The sequence below is a fragment of the Antrostomus carolinensis genome, unplaced genomic scaffold, assembly GCF_000700745.2.
Source record: "Antrostomus carolinensis isolate BGI_N321 unplaced genomic scaffold, ASM70074v2 scaffold1513, whole genome shotgun sequence".
Lineage (NCBI taxonomy): Eukaryota > Metazoa > Chordata > Aves > Caprimulgiformes > Caprimulgidae > Antrostomus > Antrostomus carolinensis.
In genome coordinates, this window is record NW_010305662.1 from 9,582 (window position 1) to 30,443 (window position 20,862).

The 20,862-nt window shown below is 38.1% G+C and overlaps 1 protein-coding gene across 1 annotated transcript in view; it reads left to right on the plus strand.

Moving 5' to 3' along the window:
• AFG3L2 (AFG3 like matrix AAA peptidase subunit 2) overlaps window positions 1-17,864 on the plus strand; it is a gene marked incomplete at its 5' end in the record, with an annotated part of 23,178 nt that extends 5,314 nt beyond the window's left edge. Inside the window, 12 exons of the mRNA XM_010164838.1 lie at window positions 788-862; window positions 2,291-2,415; window positions 4,647-4,920; window positions 5,742-5,879; window positions 9,195-9,348; window positions 9,930-10,037; window positions 10,197-10,322; window positions 11,573-11,683; window positions 12,295-12,410; window positions 14,013-14,213; window positions 15,857-16,051; window positions 17,206-17,864. Of these exons, the coding sequence (XP_010163140.1) occupies window positions 788-862; window positions 2,291-2,415; window positions 4,647-4,920; window positions 5,742-5,879; window positions 9,195-9,348; window positions 9,930-10,037; window positions 10,197-10,322; window positions 11,573-11,683; window positions 12,295-12,410; window positions 14,013-14,213; window positions 15,857-16,051; window positions 17,206-17,448 (1,866 nt within the window). The remainder of the gene's footprint in view (window positions 1-787; window positions 863-2,290; window positions 2,416-4,646; window positions 4,921-5,741; window positions 5,880-9,194; window positions 9,349-9,929; window positions 10,038-10,196; window positions 10,323-11,572; window positions 11,684-12,294; window positions 12,411-14,012; window positions 14,214-15,856; window positions 16,052-17,205) is intronic.
• Window positions 17,865-20,862: the final 2,998 nt, after the last annotated feature.

Below are 20,862 nucleotides of genomic sequence, written 5' to 3' on the forward strand. Positions count from 1 at the left end.
GTGTACAGTTAAGGCCCAACTTATAGGACCATTGCTAGTTTCAAATTCTTTTAAGATGCTGACACCAATTATCTTATGGAAAGAGGAAATTAAAATCGAATTAAGCTTTAGTTGCCTTCTGAAGAGACCCTGTCAAATTCAAGAAACTAACCATTGAGAATTCTGCAATTAAAAAAAAAAAAAAAAAGAAGCCTAATAGTATATACCTGCAAACCTGCAGCTCAATTCTTTATTTTAGCTTATATGGTATCTTTTACCTCAACTGAATTCTTCTTTATCTAATTGATGTTACTGTGTTTAATATGGTAGCACAGGCAGCTTTTTACATTAGGGAAAACAACTGTGAGAACAAAGTTAAGTTTTCCTTCATTCTGTTCAGTTTGTTTTGTTTTGGAAGCTGCTACAAGAATTTGGAGTCGTATGGTCTTGCTTATGGTGTTTGACCATTGAAATAGTTAAGTATTGTTTACTGGGTTTAGCAGTGTACCTGTAATTTGGGCTGAGATGTACGTTGGGCTTTTTCCTTGAAAAAGGGTCGAGATCGGCCTTTCAGTCTAAATTCTAACGTGACAATATTCCTTGCTTAGTGATTACGTACAGATTCCTCATGCCACTCTAATGGCAAAATGTAGATTGTGGAACCATCCTGATTTACAACATGAATTTTATTTTCCTTTCTGAAAAACAGAACAGGTTCATATTTGTTATACGTAGCTGCTAGCTGTGATGAAGTGCAGTGACTGCGCGCCCTTTAACACATCACAAGTTTTGTCCTTTCTTCCCACAGGTGGACAGACTTGAAGTGGTGAACAAGCGCTTTGTTAGAGTGATCTTTGTTTCAGGAAAGTCTCCTCATGAATGGGTAAACACTTTTAATACATAAACATGAGACATTAGAAACAGCAAAGCAGTCTTTTTAGGTAAAGTTCAATGCAGAAAACTTGGTCTGGAGCATTCATAATATCTTAATTGAAAATATGTTTTCTGCCTTACTGTTAACATTATTCCACATTGTGTGGTTTTCACTTTACTGTACCAATTGTTTTGCTGCAGAGAGCTTAAAACTGTGGTGAGTAGTTCCTTTCTAGCACCATGTTCCTAATACAAATACACAAACAGGAAGAGTGAGAAATTGCTGGAGGTTCTGTATTTTTAACTGCTGGTTTCCATCTGCTCAAGAAAATCCCAGACTTAACTGCATATACTTTTGGATGTTTTCTCCTCCAGTGTGCTTTTAGCCAGTTACTTGAAAAACAAACAGAAATGTTTAACTTTGTCTCCATTTGATACTATAGTCTTTAAAATGCTTATTTCACATGGTTACTTTTCTGGTGTCACTGTGAGGAACAGACTGATGCAGGTGAAAGTTCTCCAAAGAGTAACACTCAGTGTCAGGGATCTTTTTTAAATAAATAAAGAAGTAAAAATCTCATATACAGTGTGGAAAATTTAGAAGAAGCATTAGAGAAGCTTTATCAGGTTACCTCTTCCTAGGTGGTGGAGGTATTTTTAACTGACTTTCTGAAACAAGGTCTGCAGGTTCCTCCAGGGTAAAGTGAAATCTGCAGCAATTACTTAATCAGTGGGTTTCAGTGTGACTTATTTATACACCTACTCTTTAGCCCACATACCACCAGTTGCCTTAGTTTCTCAATCAGTTAGTACTTAGGACTACTCTCTTTCTTTTTCAATATGAGGGTAAGTAAAGGCAAGTCAGGCAGGTCATGGTGCAAAAGGGGAGATTTTTTTGAAAAGAAAAAAAAAAATCTCAACACTGTTTGAAAGAAATGTCTACATTTTATTTTCTGGTGTATGATATAAGTTCATGCTGTCTTTTGTGAAGACAGCTAACTTTAAAGGTAATATGGACTCCAAAGGAAAGAATTTCTTAATCAGAAAGCTGCGACCTTCAGGTGAAACAATTAAGTTGTATGGCTGCTGTGTTTGCTGGTTCAATGCTCTGTATTATTGTGACTTTATAGCTTCCTTCTAAAGATCTGTTTACCTACTCTCTTTCCGTTTGTTCCTGGAGAAAACGACAGGATTTCAGTTTAAAGGGCCCCAAAACTATTGAGTACTTGATTTCTGTAGAAGCAATGACAGATACAGTGTATTCAGGTTGGTAGGCCTTAGATTTATTAGATGCATTTTACATCAGTCACACGCTTTACAAGGCAACTTAAAATCTGATCTGAGAATGGCCTGTGTATGTGTTAGAAGAGGTTGGCTTGTAAAGAAGCTGAAAATAAAGATAGGGCACTTTGTGGTGATCTCTGCTTTTTTTTTATAGCAGTACGTCTGGTTTAATATTGGTAGTGTGGACACTTTTGAACGGAATCTTGAAACTGTGCAGCAAGATCTGGGAATAGAAGTGGAGAACAGATTGCCTGTAGTCTACTCAACAGAGAGTGATGGGTAAGAAGTTGCTTTAAAAAATGTCTCTTGATAAAAATTGGTTGTGTTTACAGTAGAAAAGTAGCCTTGTAAGGCATGCACCTTATGCTTCACTAGGTGGCAGTATTATCAGAATAACAGTCATCTGGGGTTTATTTTTGCATGTGAACTGTAAGAGGAGCTGTTCAGTACTTTGTCTATGTAGAAATCCATACCCTCTAACCCTTAATATAGCTTCTTATGACATGAATGACTTGTACTAAAGCAGGAGTCAGCCAGGCACAGCAGTAGAGCTCCAGAGATGGCACTCATGCAGACTTCTGAATGGACAAAATATAGCATAGAACTGCAGTATACTAACTGAGATACAACAGGCACCACTTCATGACCATAAATTCAGCAGAAGTCAAATTTTGTTGGATTGCAAAAAGGCAAGAAGCTTTTAATTAAGTAAATCACACTATCCTGCCTGTTAGCAGGAGCTGGAAGATGTATCATGCTTTTAATCTCTTAATTGGTTAAGAAAAATAGTACTGACATCGGATTTATGGCATTATTGCTTCCCATAGTAGGGACTAACAGTTCCAGTACTAGATTTGTGTTCTTTGTATTAGTCTTATGGAGCTGAGTTTTATTGAGCTGGATTTGAGAATAGAGACTAGAATTCCTGCTCTGACATGGATTTCTAAATGGCTTAGACAGATGTAATCTTGTATCCCAAGAACTGACTCAAGTCAGCAGTTTCAAAATTACTCCTGCTGATGTCTGTGAAATAGGTTTTGTACCATCAGGAAATTCAACTTTGGGTGTAGTAGCTCATATCACTACTGATAAAGGCTCGTTTGCTGCCTCTCTTGTGTTTTCATTCTTGATACTGTGGTGTGTATTTCAGTTTTTGGGGATGGAGGAGAGAGGTTGGTTTATTTCTGCAGTGCTTTTTACCAAGCTGCTGCTGCCTCTTTGTCTTGGTGGCAACAGGAAAAATGGTAGCCTTAACTCTGGAGCATCCTGCCATTTCAGATAGAGGTTTTCTGTTCACTGTACTTCTGTAAACTCTCTGTCTCGTTTCTGTGTTTCTGTGTAATGGGGCATGCTCTTAAGGATAGTCCATAAATATACCTGTTGAGCCCTTATTTAAGCAAATCTGGAAAAAAACAAGTAGACAAAGCGATGCTGTGGTTGTGTGAAGAAGCTGCATGTCAGCCTGAGGCTTCTCACAGCAGACTGGGAAAAGTATGTCAGTTCCCATGTCATCTTCAGCCTTGCACAAATGTCTTCCTTGCTGAACCCCTCTTTCTGACCACAGTCTCTCTGGCCCTTTCCTCCTCAGTGTCTGTTCTTCATAGAATACATTACTAACTTAGTTTACTAACTTGCTCAGCCCCAGAAATGCCACAGGAGAGAGCAGCAATTATATGATCAGAGTACTGCTACTCCCTGCTGGATCAGAATATGCTGACTCCCATAGGATAGGGAAAAATCCTTCTTTTTCTCTTCATACCAGAAATGTGGGATATATCAGTAAAGCCTGGAAATCCTGTGCTCACAGTAGTAGTGCTTCTCAGCACTTTGGTTTTGCTGAGTGTTTAGAGAACCTCTTGTGAACTGTTCCTTGAAGGTCTTACCGCAGAAAAATCTGTGCAGTGCTCAGATACTATGACAATGAGGACTGTGTTAGTATTGGGATTTTTGGCTTGCACAGAGCTGTGCTAGAAGCTGGAAGACAGACACTGAAGGATAATTGACAGTGAGTAATCAAAAAAAAACCCCTATAGCCTTGGGAAGGGAAATAGACACATTGAAAGAAGAAGAAGGACCTAAGGGAAGAAGAGTGTGTATGTATTTTGGAGAGAAATTTCTACTTTAACATGTAGTGTAGGACAATCATATGCTACCTAATGCAACTTATTTTGAGAATATAACCATTTGCATAACTAGTCCTGTGAATTTATCTTTGAAGGACACAGAAAATGGGCTACTTCTGTTTAGGTAAAGCAGTTTTCTTCTGTAGAATTCATCAATGTCACTTGATGTGCTTGGTTTAAAAAGAAACAAAAATCAGTAAAACAATTCGTTCTCAAATTTATTTTGGTTACTTCCCAACCTGCAAAAATGTAAACATGACAAGTCAATAGAGTATTAGTCCTGAATTTGTTTACTTAAGATGCAACCAACAGTTTCTACATGTCATATGCAGTAATGGATTTTTGTAATATATGTGGTTTTCTGTGTTGTTTGGTTTTTCTCCACAGATCATTTCTTCTTAGTTTGCTGCCTACAATCTTGATTATTGGTTCTTTACTGTACACGTTAAGAAGAGGTCCTGCAGGCTTAGGTCGAGCAGGGCGTGGAATGGGTGGACTTTTCAGTGTGGGTGAAACAACAGCCAAAGTCCTTAAGGATGAAATAGATGTTAAATTCAAAGATGTAGCTGGCTGTGAGGAGGCCAAATTAGAGATAATGGAGTTTGTCAACTTCCTGAAAAATCCCAAACAATATGAGGATCTGGGAGCAAAAATTCCAAAGGTAAGGGTATGATAACTTAGCAGATAAAGACTTTATTCTTTTGGTGGTCCTCAGGATTCTAAATTGCACTGGGAATGTCTACATATGCAATGCTTTCCAGTTCCTTTCTTCTCACAGTCAGAATAAATAAATAAATAAGCATTAAGTGCCAACAGTATAACTGTGGTGCCAGAAGATTTGCCTCGTGGAATAATTCATCTCTTCACATGTGTCAGACATGATACGTAGCACGCATGTGTACCATCATTGTTGTATACAACTGTCATAGAATTGCCTTTTGGCTATGCTGTCCTGGGAGCCCACCTGATGACATACTTTTTTTCATACTTTTTTTTTTAATGTCCAGTCAAGGACAACACTGTTTCTGTAAATCGAAGACAACGTGGCAATGTTGTATCTCTTCTTCTTTTTTTTTTTTTCTTTTTCTCCCCTCCCCCCCCCCCCCCCCTTTTGCTGGTTTAAATGAGTGATTAATCTTCAGTTTGTTTCCTTGCACAATTTTGATTGTGGTAGAAAAGCCAATGGACTCAACATCATAACATGTAGGTCTTTTATGTAAGATATGTCATAGGCTTATATTCTATTTTCTTCATGAGGAAAATATACCTGTTTCTCTTGCAGGGGGCAATTCTGACAGGTCCTCCAGGTACTGGGAAAACACTTCTGGCTAAAGCTACAGCTGGAGAAGCTAATGTACCATTTATCACAGTCAACGGCTCAGAGTTCTTGGAGATGTTTGTTGGTGTGTCTTTTATGTAAGATATGTCATAGGCTTATATTCTATTTTCTTCATGAGGAAAATATACCTGTTTCTCTTGCAGGGGGCAATTCTGACAGGTCCTCCAGGTACTGGGAAAACACTTCTGGCTAAAGCTACAGCTGGAGAAGCTAATGTACCATTTATCACAGTCAACGGCTCAGAGTTCTTGGAGATGTTTGTTGGTGTGGGTCCAGCTCGAGTAAGTCTTTGGCCTTTCTCTTTTATTTCAGTATTGGTTGTTGAAAGGATGTTGTCAAGTTTGGGAGGCAAACAGTTTGATTATAGCTGAAGTTTTCATCTATGCAGGTTATTTACAAGTGATGCCAGATGTTTGTCTAAACACAAGAATCGCAGGTGTACCTCTCGTAAAAGGAACTAATGCCATTCAGTATCTGGTTGCAGGCCATCAGGACCTTAAGGGTTTACCTCTTCGCAGGAACTTTAGAAAACAAACCAGAACTCTCCAAGCTCTGCTCTGAAGTAAATTTACTAGCTGGCTTAGAACTAATATGTAGCTTATTTAACTACTGCTACGGCAATGTCTCCTCCTGCTCTAAATGGTTCCCATTTCTTTTAAGAACTTTATTATCTTTGTAGTGCTAAAGTCTTAGGTATAAATAGTTGTCTGGGACACACAATTGAGCTTCTTGTTGAAATAGGAGTCTGAGGGTCATGGAGCTAATGAGACATCTGGAGATGGGTGATTTAAATAACCAAATATCTGTCTAACGTTTTTATGCTCTTTTGCCTTAACTCTCTTAATGTTTCTAGAGAGGTGTTTTATGTGGAGGGAGTTAACTCTGTTCCGGTACATTCAGTTTTCTTTAATTATTTTTTTAATTACAACTACATCTCAAACTTTCAGTTTTAAATCTATCTTCTCCTGTCTAGGAAGGAAGGACACTTAAGTCTGCTGAAAAATATTCTATAAACAAGTTACTGATAATATTTTGCAAATGAGGCGGGTAATACCAGGAAATGAGGTTCCTCATAATGTCCAGAATTATACTCCGTTTCCGACAGCTCACACCTTCACCAAACTCCATCTTGTCTTAAACTTTAAAAAGTAAACAAGTTCAGATTTGTTTGCTGCAATTTCTGCGAATAGACTTCAGGAAGCATACTGTGGTTTTTTTACTTATGTTTCAAAACTAATTCTGCTAGCATGAAATAGAAATGCTGTAGAGTCTTGATTTGAATTTGCAATTTGGGGATTTTACCAGATACAGATGTAGTTTTCTGCCCTTGTGAAAATTCACAGGAAAACTAATTTTGACTAAGTTCTTTACAGCCCTGAAAAACTGCAGTTTTTCCATGTGTTAGAGGTTAGCAGATAAATTTTCCAGGGTTTGGTCCTTAGTTTGCCATGGCTGTGTGTGCATATGCCTCTTGCGAGCCTAGGCCTCATTCAGTGGTCTTTTGCTGGACTTCTTCCCATAATATAGCTGGGAAAATATCAATGAAGCAAGGGATTTTAGGTCTTCTGAAAAGAGAAAATGGAAAGTGTGTGTGGGACACATGCAGGTTGGCACAGAGCTTGGAACTGAGAATAACAGGAGCTGTTCAGAAAGTGAAATGCTGAAACTGTTTAAGAATGGAGGCTTCAATGAGGATGCAGAGAGAGACTTGAAATGTGTAAGGAAATCAGCAAAAGGAGCTGCTATGGAGGGGAGAGCGTATGGACAATGGGGAGATAGATGCAGAAACAGCTAACGGTAAAAAACATGGATGGTGACTGAAAAAAAGTGCCTGTTTGAAAACCAGAGGGTATGGAGATAGTGATCATGTATGTAAGATGAGTGGGACCTGAAAAAGGGAGCATGCAGTGTAGAAGGGACTTTCCTGAGAAACAGTAAGAAAAGAAACTGGCCCATATCCTCTGGGAAAGTATTAGATATCCTGAAATAATAATGGTACTCAAACTACATTGTCATTAGCTGTCAGTACATACCTGAGAAGCCTCAAAGCAAAGTGACTTCACCTTTACCTACTGGTCTATGATTATCAGCTTTTACTACCAAGTGAAATCTGTTGACATAACAGTTGTTGATAATTTCTGATGCCTGTAGAAAACAACACAACAGAGTGGTTTAGTTTCATTTCCTGTGAATTTAGTGAATAAGACAGTTGTTAATGATGCTAAATTGATTATTTGTAAATTAGGATATGCCAGAATTAAAACTTACATAGCCTTAGTTCCTTTGATTTTTTTTTTTTTTTTGGGGGATGAAAGAAACTAAGAATCATTTTTGTAGGGGGGGGGGGAGAGGGGAGCAGAGGGGCGGGGTGTGCTTATGCATTATGGCAATTTTTAGATCCATTCCTTCTGAAAAATAGTTGTATATTTCTGGATCTCTGTTTCTTTCCAACCAAAAGATAATTCACTTTGAGCATCTCACACTTTTTTCCTTGTTTATCACATTCCCTCATGATTTATTGATTGTACTTTTTTCAAATTCTGTTTACAAATCAGAGTGGCTTTCTGTAATAGAGCATACTGTCCAAAATTCGCACCTCTTCACATCTGCTCTACACTGTTTGTTATCAGAGAAGCCTTCTCTAATTGCACCTCTAACGTACCATGTAGTAAAGCTCTGAGCTGTGTGTAATTCCCAGTCAGGTCAAAATTCTTCCATAGTTTTTCATTTCCTGTTTGCTCCAGTTCGATTCCTCAGTTGGAGATCTGTTAACTCGCTGAACTGGTTTTAATGAGGTCCTTCAGATACATTTGCAAGGAGAATAACGTTGTAATGTTGCACCTTAAAGCCAATCACATTGTGCTGTCACTACAATAGAATTTGATAGGTAGTATCTTTACCTACCTGAAAGTAAATAAATAAATTTGCTTTTTGCTTAGGCGTTAGCCATCTTTCCAGACTTCTAGAAGTTAATTTAGCTTCCAAATAAATACTTTGAGGTGAATTCAGTTTTTCTAGCCCATAGAATAGAGAGACAGGATGGTTCAGTCAACGTTTATAACGGCATATTGTTAGAGTACAATGGTGAGTGCTTGTACGTAAGCCTTAAGTTCAGTGTAGGAGCCACACTGCCCTGTTCTAACTGCAGAAAAACATAGAAGATTTTATTGCCTTGGTATGAAGAATGACTGTGTGGTAGCATGCCTCTTCACGTTCCAGTTCTGCTTGTAATACTGTGCATTAAAGAAGAGCTTAAAGGAGAAATCTTGCTTTAAATCTCTGAAGTTTGGAGGCTTTTATTGCTGAAGTTGAAGATATAGTTCAGTTTTTCAGGACAAGTGGTTATTTCTGAAGGCTTTCAAGTTTAATGTTTTTAATTTATAGATTGATAGAGGATTTGTCAACCGGTGGGCATCCACATTACAGTGTAAGGTATCGTTGGCCTGAGAGCTGGCTGGAGGCTTTGGAACACTTATGAATAACCATACTCAGTCATAGTGATACTGTTCCTGATGTACCTTTTCCCCTCCTACCCACCCCCCCTACTCTGAACAATTACAAACCAATCTGATACCAAACTCTGTTCTCCTGTTCAGGTTAGAGACTTATTTGCTCTTGCTCGCAAAAATGCCCCGTGCATTCTCTTCATCGATGAAATAGATGCAGTAGGAAGAAAGAGAGGAAGGGGCAACTTTGGAGGACAAAGTGAACAAGAGAACACACTCAATCAGCTTCTAGTAGAAATGGATGGTAAGTATTTATTATCTAATATTACATTATAATGACAGGGATAAGGGAAAGATCTAATGCGCTTGTTCAGACCTGTTAACCAAGATTTGTGTTCCAGCTTAAATATAAATTGTGTTTCCTTGCTTCCTAAAATGGAGAATGGTGACTCATTTTGCTGCAGCCTGATACTTTGCTAAAATTCATTCAGAAAAAAGAATCATCTTTCTGCATCTGATAACTCTTTGCCATAGTTGAATAGGCCAAAAAAGTTCTTTGCATGAGACCAGTCTGTCTGTAAAAAACCACAGCTAGCCTTGCTGGTTCTGTAATTTCCTGAGCAATTAATCTATTATTGCATTTTGAAGATAAAGCAGGATTTGATATAGTACTTCACAAAGCAGAGCCCAAGGCCATTTTTTGCTTGTTATGAAAAGCTGGACAACGTTCTAATAAATGGAATTATTTTCAGCTTTATGATTATTTATTTAAACTGTCAGTTCTTATGTGGCCTTGTAAAGCAGACAGTCTTTTTGTTTCTATTTTATTTTTTTAATGGAAGTTATATTTACACATATTTTCTCTTTATTACATTTCTTCAACAGGGTTTAATACAACCACAAATGTAGTAATTTTGGCAGGTACTAACAGGCCAGATATTTTAGACCCTGCTCTAATGAGACCAGGACGCTTTGACAGGCAGATTTACATTGGTAAGTTTTATCTGCATTGCTGCATACTTCTGTGTTTGTAGAATACTACTGAAATCACTGCAGCTATTTACATGTGTAACTTCCTTGCGTACATTCAATTACAAAATATATATATATATATGTAGTATAAAGTAAAAGCATATTTCTTTCATCTTAAAGGACCCCCAGATATAAAAGGAAGAGCATCTATTTTCAAAGTTCACCTTAGACCTCTGAAATTAGACACTGTGTTAAATAAAGATAACCTAGCAAGAAAACTGGCATCACTAACACCTGGTTTTTCTGGTAAGTGACATGTAATGCCACTATTCTTTCCCATTTACTATATAAGCTGTAGATATTTTATTTCCCTGCTACTTCTGGTTTTCTTGCCATCTTCTGGATGGCACTCTACTCTATGGTATTTACTGGTACAGCATGAGATTTTCTTTGTCCATTTGAGGAAGTAGGAGATTTCTGAGGGTCTTGTCTGTCTCAAATCAGGGTGAAATACCAAATGTCATTTTCTTCTGTCTTCAGCAAAAGCAATCCAGAGACTTCTCATTGCTACCACTTGTGTGTGTATTCTTCCTTTTAATACATTTGTTGGATTCTTCAAACACTACTAGGGAAGACCTGGGTTTTGTGGAGTTTGTGTGCATATTCTGTAGGGGGATTTTTGTTTCTGGATGTATCACAGAATCACAAAAAATAGTCTGGGTTGGAAGGGATTTTAAAAGATCATCTGGTTCCAATCCCCCTGCGATGAACAGGGACACCTCCCACTAGACCAGGCTGCTCAGAGCCTCATCCAACCTGGCCTTGAACACTTCCAGGGAGGGGGCAGCCACAGCTTCCTTGGGCAACCTGTGCCAGTTATGTAAAAACTTCTCTTTGGAAAATGTGCTGTAACCTTGTGTTGAAATAGGAACTGATGTGAGAACTTTCATTACTGACTTGTAATTTAATCCATTTTAAATCTGTGTTGACCAGTAGTTGAATTCTTCACTGTTTTTGTGGTCTATATAAAAATGGCTTTCCGAGGTCTGATTGTCAATGTTTCCAGCAACTACAGTGATGATGTTTAAACTGAGTTATCTCAATAGCATTACTGTAAATAATTGTAACAAGCAGTGGATGGCTTGAAATCAGTAATGTGAAAGCATATCCTCAAGAGATACATCAGTGTCTGGGCTATACTGGATCCATATGTAGGAAATTTATTCTGCTAAATATGTACTAGTTTAAGTATAGCCTGTTACAGATGGAAAACCTGCAGAAGGTGGGATGTATCAAAGAAGTACTTCACTGGTGATAAGCCCTATTTGTCAGCTGTCTGCCTAAGAGAAAAATCCTAAATCCTGTAACCATAGTACATGTATTTAAATATCTCTTAAAGAACTATGCTGTGTGTAATGAATTATTTCAGAGAGTGTTACCTTTAATTTTCAAACTCTGAGAATATAGAAAACTAATTCTACATAAGGTTATCTTTATGGTAAACTTAAAGAAAATTGTTGAAAATTATCAATAATTCATGCCTTCTCTGCTTTTAGGTGCTGATATTGCTAATGTTTGTAATGAAGCTGCTTTAATTGCTGCAAGGCATCTCTCAGATGCTATAAACCAAAAGCATTTTGAGCAAGCAATTGAAAGAGTTATTGGAGGTAGGTGAATCGCATCAATCATTTCTCAAAATTGTAATATTTGTAATATTAATTGTAATATGACAGGCAGCTCCCTTCTTTATATATAAAAAGCCACACTTTGAATCTTCCTCCTGTTCTTAAGGGTAATTTTTTTTTTCTCTCCTAAATGCACCTGAGATTTAGAAAAGAATTGTCCTGTCTATACTGTTGACTTCTGTAATGGAGAAAGATGTAAGGAGAGAAACTTCATCAGGACACTTTTCTGTTTTTTTCAAAATGGCAAGAGGAATAGCTGTTTGGATTTAGCAATGTTTTTAACTGTTGCTAGCCTGAAATAGTCTAGAAAACTATTAGATTGAACTACTTAAATTGCAAATGTTTTATTTAAATGCTTGAGTATTCTTAAGAACTTATACTTTAAAACTGGAAAATCTAATCAAGGACAAGGTTACAGTAAAACCTGGAAGATGCAAATTTCTAAAACTTGCAAGTTTGGGGTTTTTTAAAAACTTTTCCAATGGATTGTATATATGGCATCTAAGTATTGCTCACCATCTTTCTAAATGAGGGAAGGGATTTCAGTGGAGAAAGGTGTGTCTGAAACTATTAATCAAATTTATTTTATAAAGGTTTGGAAAAGAAAACTCAAGTACTACAACCAGAGGAGAAAAAGACAGTAGCATATCATGAGGCAGGGCATGCAGTTGCAGGATGGTTCTTGGAACATGCTGACCCACTCTTAAAGGTAAAGGAAACTAATTTGAACTAGTAATTTAACAGTAGTATGGACAGCATCTTTTTCTTTTCTTTTGCCCTCCAATGTTGAGAGGGTATTAAAATATGTAATCTTGCAAAAGACAGTGTAAGTGTGTAAATTTTGAAGTACTTTTTGGATTCACTTCTTGTAGCTTTCTTAACTGTTTTCTGACTTAGCTGTTGCAAGGCTTGTAGTATAAATGTCCTTGGAAAGTGAAAGGTACCCGATCTTCCCACGAGTCTGCCTGCCTTGATAGCTGCTTTTTTCTCTGAGGCTTTGTGGTGGTTGTGCTTGGCTAGCCCTTGGCTAGCAGCCAAACACAGCCAGTTCGCTCACTCCCCCTGCCCCTAGGCTACAGGGGAGAGAATTGGAGGGTAAGGGTAAAGAGACTCATAGGTGGAGATAAGAACAATTTAATAATTGAAATAAAGTAAAACTTAAAATAATACTGATATTAAAATAGTGATGATGATAATACTAATAAAATATGCAAATGAGTGATACATAATGCAGTTGCCCACCAAGCCCAGCCTGTACCCAGATAACAATCCCAGAGGAGTAACAATCCCAAACTGAAACCGCAATCCCAGAAGAGTGAGAGCCTGAGCAAAAGTCAGAGAGAGCCAGAAGAGACCTTTGTTAGTATACTGAACATGACATGATATGGAACATCCCATTGGCATATCCAAATACCATTTTAGCTTATTAATTTAAATATTCCTCACCCCCTTAGATGCTGCGCTTGTAGACTAACAAAACTTGAAGTCCTTCACTTCCAGTGACAAAAATGCAAACACTGGTGTGTTATCAGTGTTTCCCTCATAACAAATCCTATGCTGAAACCAAAATGCAACGCTATTCTAGATACTGAAAAGAAACCCCACTCTGTTCCAGCTAAAAACCAGAACAGGCTTTTAGTAGAGATCAATGGTTTAAGTTAATCTTACCAGGTTATGCAGGTAGATGCATGTTCTTCAGGAATGTATCTATAAAAATTACCATCTAGAGGCTGATTTTAGTTTTAATTTGCTTTTTGGGTGCATAGCTTGACAAGCTGGAAGTAAAGGAAGAAGCACCCTAATGTGCCCAAACTTAGTTTAACATTCATAGTTTTGCTTGACTGTGTTCTTAATCTCGTCTGACTTTCAAACTTAAAATTAATCTTGTAAAATTTCCTGCTGGAAGGAAGGGCATTGGTAAACATGGAAACTCCTCCAACTATTCAGAATACTAGAGATGGAAAACGTCTGTCTGTTACAGACTACTTAAAGCCCTGTACATAACTCTAAAAGAATTGTGGATTTTCATTAAAAGATTTTTAAAAAATGACCATACAGTCTTTGGAAAAGTGATGACAGTGGTCTTACCTTTCTTTTCCAGATATTCTAGTAGTTATCCCTGTTTAGAGCTAGCCAGGGCTTTTAAGGATAAATCACAATGAGGTCAAAACTGTAAATGGAAATAATGTCTGAATTAAACTTCAAGGGTGAGTATGGTATAGGTTGCAGTATTAACAATTAAGTTAAACTGAAGAATGTTTATGCTTTTTAACACTATGTAGTTCTAGCATTCTGTTAATTTTGATTGTAGGTATCTATTATCCCACGTGGTAAAGGACTGGGTTATGCTCAGTATTTACCCAAAGAACAGTATCTTTATACTAAAGAGCAGCTACTTGACAGAATGTGCATGACTCTGGGAGGACGTGTATCTGAGCAAATCTTCTTTGGAAGAATTACAACTGGTGCCCAAGATGACTTGAAGAAGGTGACCCAGAGTGCATATGCTCAGGTGTGTTCTTAAGTGAGACTTTTTTTTTTACAGTTTCCTGTATCTGCTGCTTAACACTAATATTTTGAAAGGATGCCATTTCATCAGGTTAAGTCCCTCAAAAGCCTAGTTTAAAAAAAATGAATAAAAATTATATTATTGTTGTATAGAGATGCTGGTGACTCAGGTATTTTATCACAGTCTTACAACAGGAGTCCATGCAGTAGGCTTTGAATACTATATTTGCCGCAGTTGGATTCAAATACATGTGGAAATTTATACTTTAAAAATGGAATTTAGTGCAGAGATTTGATCATCTGATCCTACTTTTACAACTGCCCAGTTTGAAGACTCAATTTAGATTCATAAGTGTAACTAAATCCAGAAAACCTTGTTTTTAAGCACTATTTGCTGTCAGTTAAGGCTGCTGAAATTAAGACATTAGTTTGTGTTTGTATCATATTAACTAGCATAAATGAGTCATTTGAAATCCTATCAATGTAATGACTCGCCTAAGTGTAGGTATGTGCTACACATGGGTGCGTTACTCCATGTCCTGCATCAGCACAAAAGATGTTATTTTATAAGACACAAGGTGAGCAAGAGAGATGTTGTAGAGTGTGCTTCTCTCCCCCTGCACAACACTTATCCCTCACCCCCAAACCACACGTACTTTCTGGTCTCTTGTGCGCTTCTTGTTACCCCAGTTCTGGAAGTAAATGTATAATAATGAAATCCTGTTAATTTTATGGGATCTTCAGTGACTCTTGTTCAATTTTAAATTAAAAAATGTTTAAGTATAGACTTTTGTTCTCATTAACCAGTCATACTGTCTCCAGAGAGAACTGAGAGCTTAAATAATAAGTACTGAACTTTTCCTAAGGAAGCAGGTTCAGATCCTTGGTTCTAATGCTGAGATCTCTGAATTCTGAATATTGTCATACATTGATCTTGCAAGACCAAGCAGAGAAGTGCTGCTCTAGTAACCATCAAATTGCTAGTAGCCATGGAGTGGATACATAAATAGCATTTTGAACGTATTTCTGCCTCTGCTGGAGTGGAATGCAATGGAAAACATCCATGTTGGGCAACCAGAAGGGTCAATATTCTGTAACTAGTCAAGCAAGATAAGAATCTCTTTCACCTTTGTAGGGGAGTGTCTTGGGATGAAGTATAGCGTATGAATTTTTTGGATATGATAGGACAAAATCTTCAAGACCCACTACTTCAGTATTAAAGTTAACTTATCTGTATGAGCGAGTAGAATATGCTAGACTTTGGAAGCATTTTGAATTGGAAAACCACTTATATTTCTGTGAAAAGCAAAGAGTTTTACTGCTTAATGAAGGCTGAAGTGTTTTTCTGTAATATCTTAATATTTAAACAGCAAAGCATCACGTTGTACACCATAAGTAACCACCTTTAAATGATATTTGTGTCCTTCAATTTAACCATTAAAAAGAAGTAAGTGAAAGTCAACTAGGGTACTTTAGCTTAGGTAGATTTGAGTTTACAAGGGAGGGTTGGTTTTAGAGCAAAAGATTGAGGCAACAGCAAAATGAATTGCTCCTTTCAGTTTTGTTTACCATATTTTATATCAACGTACCCTAAAAATCTTACCATCTTTCCTTATTTTTTTCTTTTCCTTTTTTTTTTTCCACCAGATTGTTCAGTTTGGGATGAATGAAAAAGTAGGGCAGATTTCCTTTGATCTCCCTCGTCAAGGAGACATGGTATTAGAGAAGCCTTACAGTGAGGCAACTGCTAGATTGATAGATGAAGAAGTACGGTCACTAATTAACATTGCTTATGATAGGACATTAAGTCTTCTGACTGAGAAGAAAGCAGAAGTGGAGAAGGTGAGTATTGCAGTATTTTTTGTAGCTGCCAAGTTCTAGCTCATAATCCAGAATCTGAATTGAACTGAATAGATTAAAAATAGTGACTTTGTAAGTATATGAGGAAGTTTGCTCAAAACCTATCTGATGTAATCTGGAGAGTGTGTCACAAGATTTAAATTAAATAGAAATCTCCTCTTGTGTTGGAAAACCTCTGAGGTTCTCATTAATGTGATTTAACATATCTCCCCCCCTTATATGGTCAATATTAATTTGGAAAGCTGGAGGGAAGAGCCTTTCTAAAGTCGGCTTTAGTATACGTACTAGACAAGTATGCAACTTAAAAAACCCAAACACAAAATGTCAGGATTCCAGTTCATTGGGCTAAAAGAAGCTCTCTGAGAAGGGAAGTACGTGTAACTTCCTTGCTCTGAATTCCTTTTGAATGTTAAATAAAAAGTAGCTTTCTACCATCTTCCTTCCTCGCCCCCTGGCTGCCTGTGGCCTGCCTCACTGCAGCTGAGATTACCCTTGTGCATGCATATTCTCTTCCTCCATGCCAGAAAGCTTGATACAGCCAAAGGATAACTTTCCAGGACAGGCACCTGATAGCCTTACTAACAAGAAGACAAATTTGTATGGATTCGGTAAAGGGTGTTGGAGTAGGTCACCATCCCAAAAAAGATCACTGAACATGGTTTGTGCTGAACAATGCGCTCGCTGACCCAAGAAGGTTACAAACCCCACTTGTACAGTATTGTGCACACTGTAATTTTATGGGGCTCTTTAATTTGTAACGTAACAGCAGCCCTGTTGAACTGCCTGGTTTGATAGGAAGGGAACACTTGTTTTCATCTATGGCCTGATGTCTTGCATCAGGAGACTTTTGGCAGCGGTGAAAGACTGCTGTTCTGAAGCAACAATAATGGCAACAGTGGCCCACAGGGAGGGCACTTTGCCAAATCTTAAAAAGTAGGATTAACAAAAACGGTATTTTTGCTACCTAAATGCTCACAGGGGAGAAAAATCATCTATCAACTGCAGTCTGAACAACCTGTTTTTTCTATCAAAATTAATCAGTGCTGAATTTGGTTTCAAACTGCCTTAACAAGCTCTTCCAAAGAAGAAAGCCAATTTAGGTATTTTATGTGTGAAATAACTTACTGCTGTTCCAGGTTGCCCTACGACTACTGGAGAAGGAAGTGCTTGATAAAAGTGATATGCTAGACTTGCTTGGCCCAAGACCATTTGCAGAAAAGTCTACTTACGAAGAATTTGTGGAAGGTACGGGAAGTTTGGATGAGGATACTTCACTACCAGAAGGCCTTAAAGACTGGAACAAAGAGCGTGAAAAAGAGAAGGAGGAGACAACAGATGAACAGGTTGCTAGGCAGATCAAAGGAGGGATGCCGTTTTAGCTGCCAAGTGTGTGGTGATACTGACTTGCACTCTGGAAGAAAAACAAACTCACCTAGTTTGTACTGCAAAACAAAAAAATATTTATTCAACCAAACTGTATTAGGGATGGGTGGAAGAGTGATCTCCTGGGATGAGATAATGATACTCTGCTCCTGATTTACATATGTGATATCATCAGTTCACTGGTAAAAGATGATCATCTTTCGTTTGTCAACTGAAGAAACATACATTGGATTTGAGCTGCAGTGGAATGCCAGAACCGAGCCTCTCAAACTTGGAAAGAGTTCAGATTCACGCACAAACTTTGTGGCACTGGTCTCTCTTTTTTTAAAAAGTATGTAAGCTTACAAAACTTAGTTGTTTTTTTTATTATTATTCTTCTAAAGTATACCCATATGTGACCTGTTTCCAAAAACAGAATCATACAAAATGCATTGTTGAATGCCTAGCCAAAAGTCTGATCTTAAAAGTACTAGCTTTGCAAAACTACTGGCTCTCTCATCAGACCCTTTTCCCCTCCACCTTTCATTTTGATTTTAAAAGGAGTTTGTCTCCAGAGAATTGCCATGTAATTTGACAGTGAAACTGGACACCCACTTAAATATCTTAAAATGTACCCATTGTTCAATGTCTTTAAATTGTCTGAAACTCAGTTTGGCTCCTGCAGTTTTATTAGGCAGTTTTTTACAGACTTCTGTAAGATATTGAACATATGAATGTGTTGTGTAAATACAGTTTGAGTCAATAAAATGAATACTTTTCTGAACAAAGTTTGTCTCTTATTTTTTCTGGTTTCTTGGTATATAGAATTCAGATCAATACAAAACTTCCTCTTAAGCATAAGATTTTGTTAAATTAGGGTAGCAAGATTATGCTCACAAATACCAAAATGAGCAGCCAAATTCAAAGGTGTTAAATCAGATTGTCAGTTTCATATTGGTTTGTTTAACCTAAAGCTATTTTTTGTTTCTCTGCTTAGTTGAACACAGTTGTCTCAGTATAGTCATCTGCTCCTGGCTGTCTGCTGCATGCTAAGGATTTCTTAGCTTAGGGGAATTCAGCTGCTCGAAAATTAACTGATGGTCTCCCTATCCCAGAAGAAGAGAGGGAAGCATGGCTGGGGGATGGGGTGGTGGTGAAGTGGGGAAGGAGAATGAACCAAGCTTCTCTGCTGGATAACAAATACTTTAAGGCTTATGACTGAGAGGGCAGGTTAAGGGAATGACTAGTGATTGATTCCATCTGTATGTTGCAACATACTGGAAAGCAAAAAGTAGGATGGCAAAAGAAAAAGTCTCTGAAAGGTCAGACACAAGCTCTTTGCTTGAGTTATCTGAAGTAAATTCTTCATGGAAATTATTCTTTGGGGATTTTTTTTCTTCATGATGAAGCTGTTGCCATTGCTGTGCCTGGCTTTAAAGTGAAGAGGAACAAGGGAACAGAGCAATTTAGGGCATATGTACTGGGTATTTTTAGTTGTTAAACAACACTTCTGTGTATCTCTGTTGGATTCATTGTTGTAGAATGAATGATAAACAGGAAAGCATCCTCAATAAAACTAAATTTCAGTTCCTTTATTATTGGAGTTATAGTTTAGAATGATTTATTGTTGTAGCAGACTGGTTTTATAAAACTTAAATCTTGCACACATGGTAGAGTAGTGACAGATTTCTGTGTGTTAGCTCCAGTACTGTACCTTACGTGTTTTCTGTATTAATGCCTTGTTTGTTCTATTCCCCCTGCCTCCCCATTTAGCTGAATGCTTCTTGTTTGGCATAGTCAAGCTGTAGCCAGTGCTTATGTTGTGAGGGTCAGAATTCTGCATTTCCTCATTTCTTATTTTAAAACAAACAAACCTCACAACCAACCACCTGAAAAAACAACCCCCCCCCCCCACTCCCCAATCTAACACTTGACAATGGCAGTACTGGACTGTAAAAGAATCATCTCCTCGACAGGAAATGTTTTCTCTCACTCTGTGCTGTCTGGTTTTAAATTTCACTCTTGTTTAGTTGCAGCATGCAGTTAATGAGTGTATGGTAACGTAAAGGAGAGGCAAGTCCCTTTGCCCCTATTTTAGAGCATTGACTTGCTTTGTGTAATCTTACCACAGTAAGTCTTAATATTTTGTGCCAAAAGCGGCAGAATTTGACTGTGATGGGATTTTGGAATCGAAACAAAGATACAGAGGAGGCGGAGGGAGTTCTTTACCCAACCTGCTTCTTTAAAGAAGACTGTTAGTGTCTTCCTACTCACAAATTTAAGAGTTCAGAAGGTTTAACTTGAATTTGTCAAGGAAATCAATGTGGCTGCCACTAAGGCCAGATTAATTTTTGTTGCAAACACATTGAGCAGTGCTGCTTCAACTAGTAGGGGCTTGTTCAGCACAGAGGCAGCCACCGAGTTCCCTGCTCCTCTCAATGCTGGCGGAGCCAGGTTTAGACCCTCCTTCCCATCCTGACCCTATTCCCAGGCGCTGAGGACCTTTTCCTAAGGAAATACAAATGCAAGAGAAGAAATAAAAAGAAGTAATTTCAGGGTGCAGAGAAACAAGAGCCTCCAGCAGCTGGGTTAAGGTAGCTTGCACAGGGACCCTCATGTCTGTAAACTGAGGATCTGCCCCATTCCTTGCTGGCTTTGACCACGGTGACTTTGCAAAGGAGCTGGCCCACCGGGTTAGATTCCTCTGTCAGGGGTGTAGGTTGCTGTTTTGCCCTTCATCCTAGTGCTGGCAGAGGGGTTTGTGTCTAGGCAGGACTGGGAGCTGGACTTCTAGGCCTTCTTAGGTCTGGCTTGTCCTGGCTGCCTGTATTTCTCTGTGGCCAGGTGCAAAGCAGTAAAAAGGAGAGAAAATGAAGGTGTGCTAGGCACAGAAATAAAAGGTGCAAGAGACTAGGTGGAAAAACTAGGGTGGGGGGGAAATGAAAAACACATTAAGTGAGGAACGTGAAAAGAAGAGGAACAAAGCTAGGTGGGACTCAACAGGTAGATTTCCTAATAAAAGAGAAGTTTCCAAGGAAAAAGGAGGAAGCTATTTGAAAGGAAATGCAACTGAAAGGATTGTTTACAAACCTGTTACTAAAACAAGTTTGAGTTTTGTGTCAGAAAAGGAAGATTATTAGAATTGCTTTACTGAAGAGGAACAGGAAAAAATTGTGCTTCCCATGGCTTTCCTACTGTTCATACACAAGCTGGTACTCTTGACGATGTTCCTACTGCAGGTTCCTGGGTTAATTTGGGTGGGTTGGTTCCTCCCTGCCAAGATCAGCTAGATTTCTCTCCTTTTTTTTTTCTGAAGAGGGCATTAGTTTGTCTCCCCCAACTCCACACGTTCTAGAAATTCACATCAAACAGTTGCAAGTGAACACATGTGAAAGAATGGCTGAGTCAAAGTGGGATCAGAGGATGCTGTC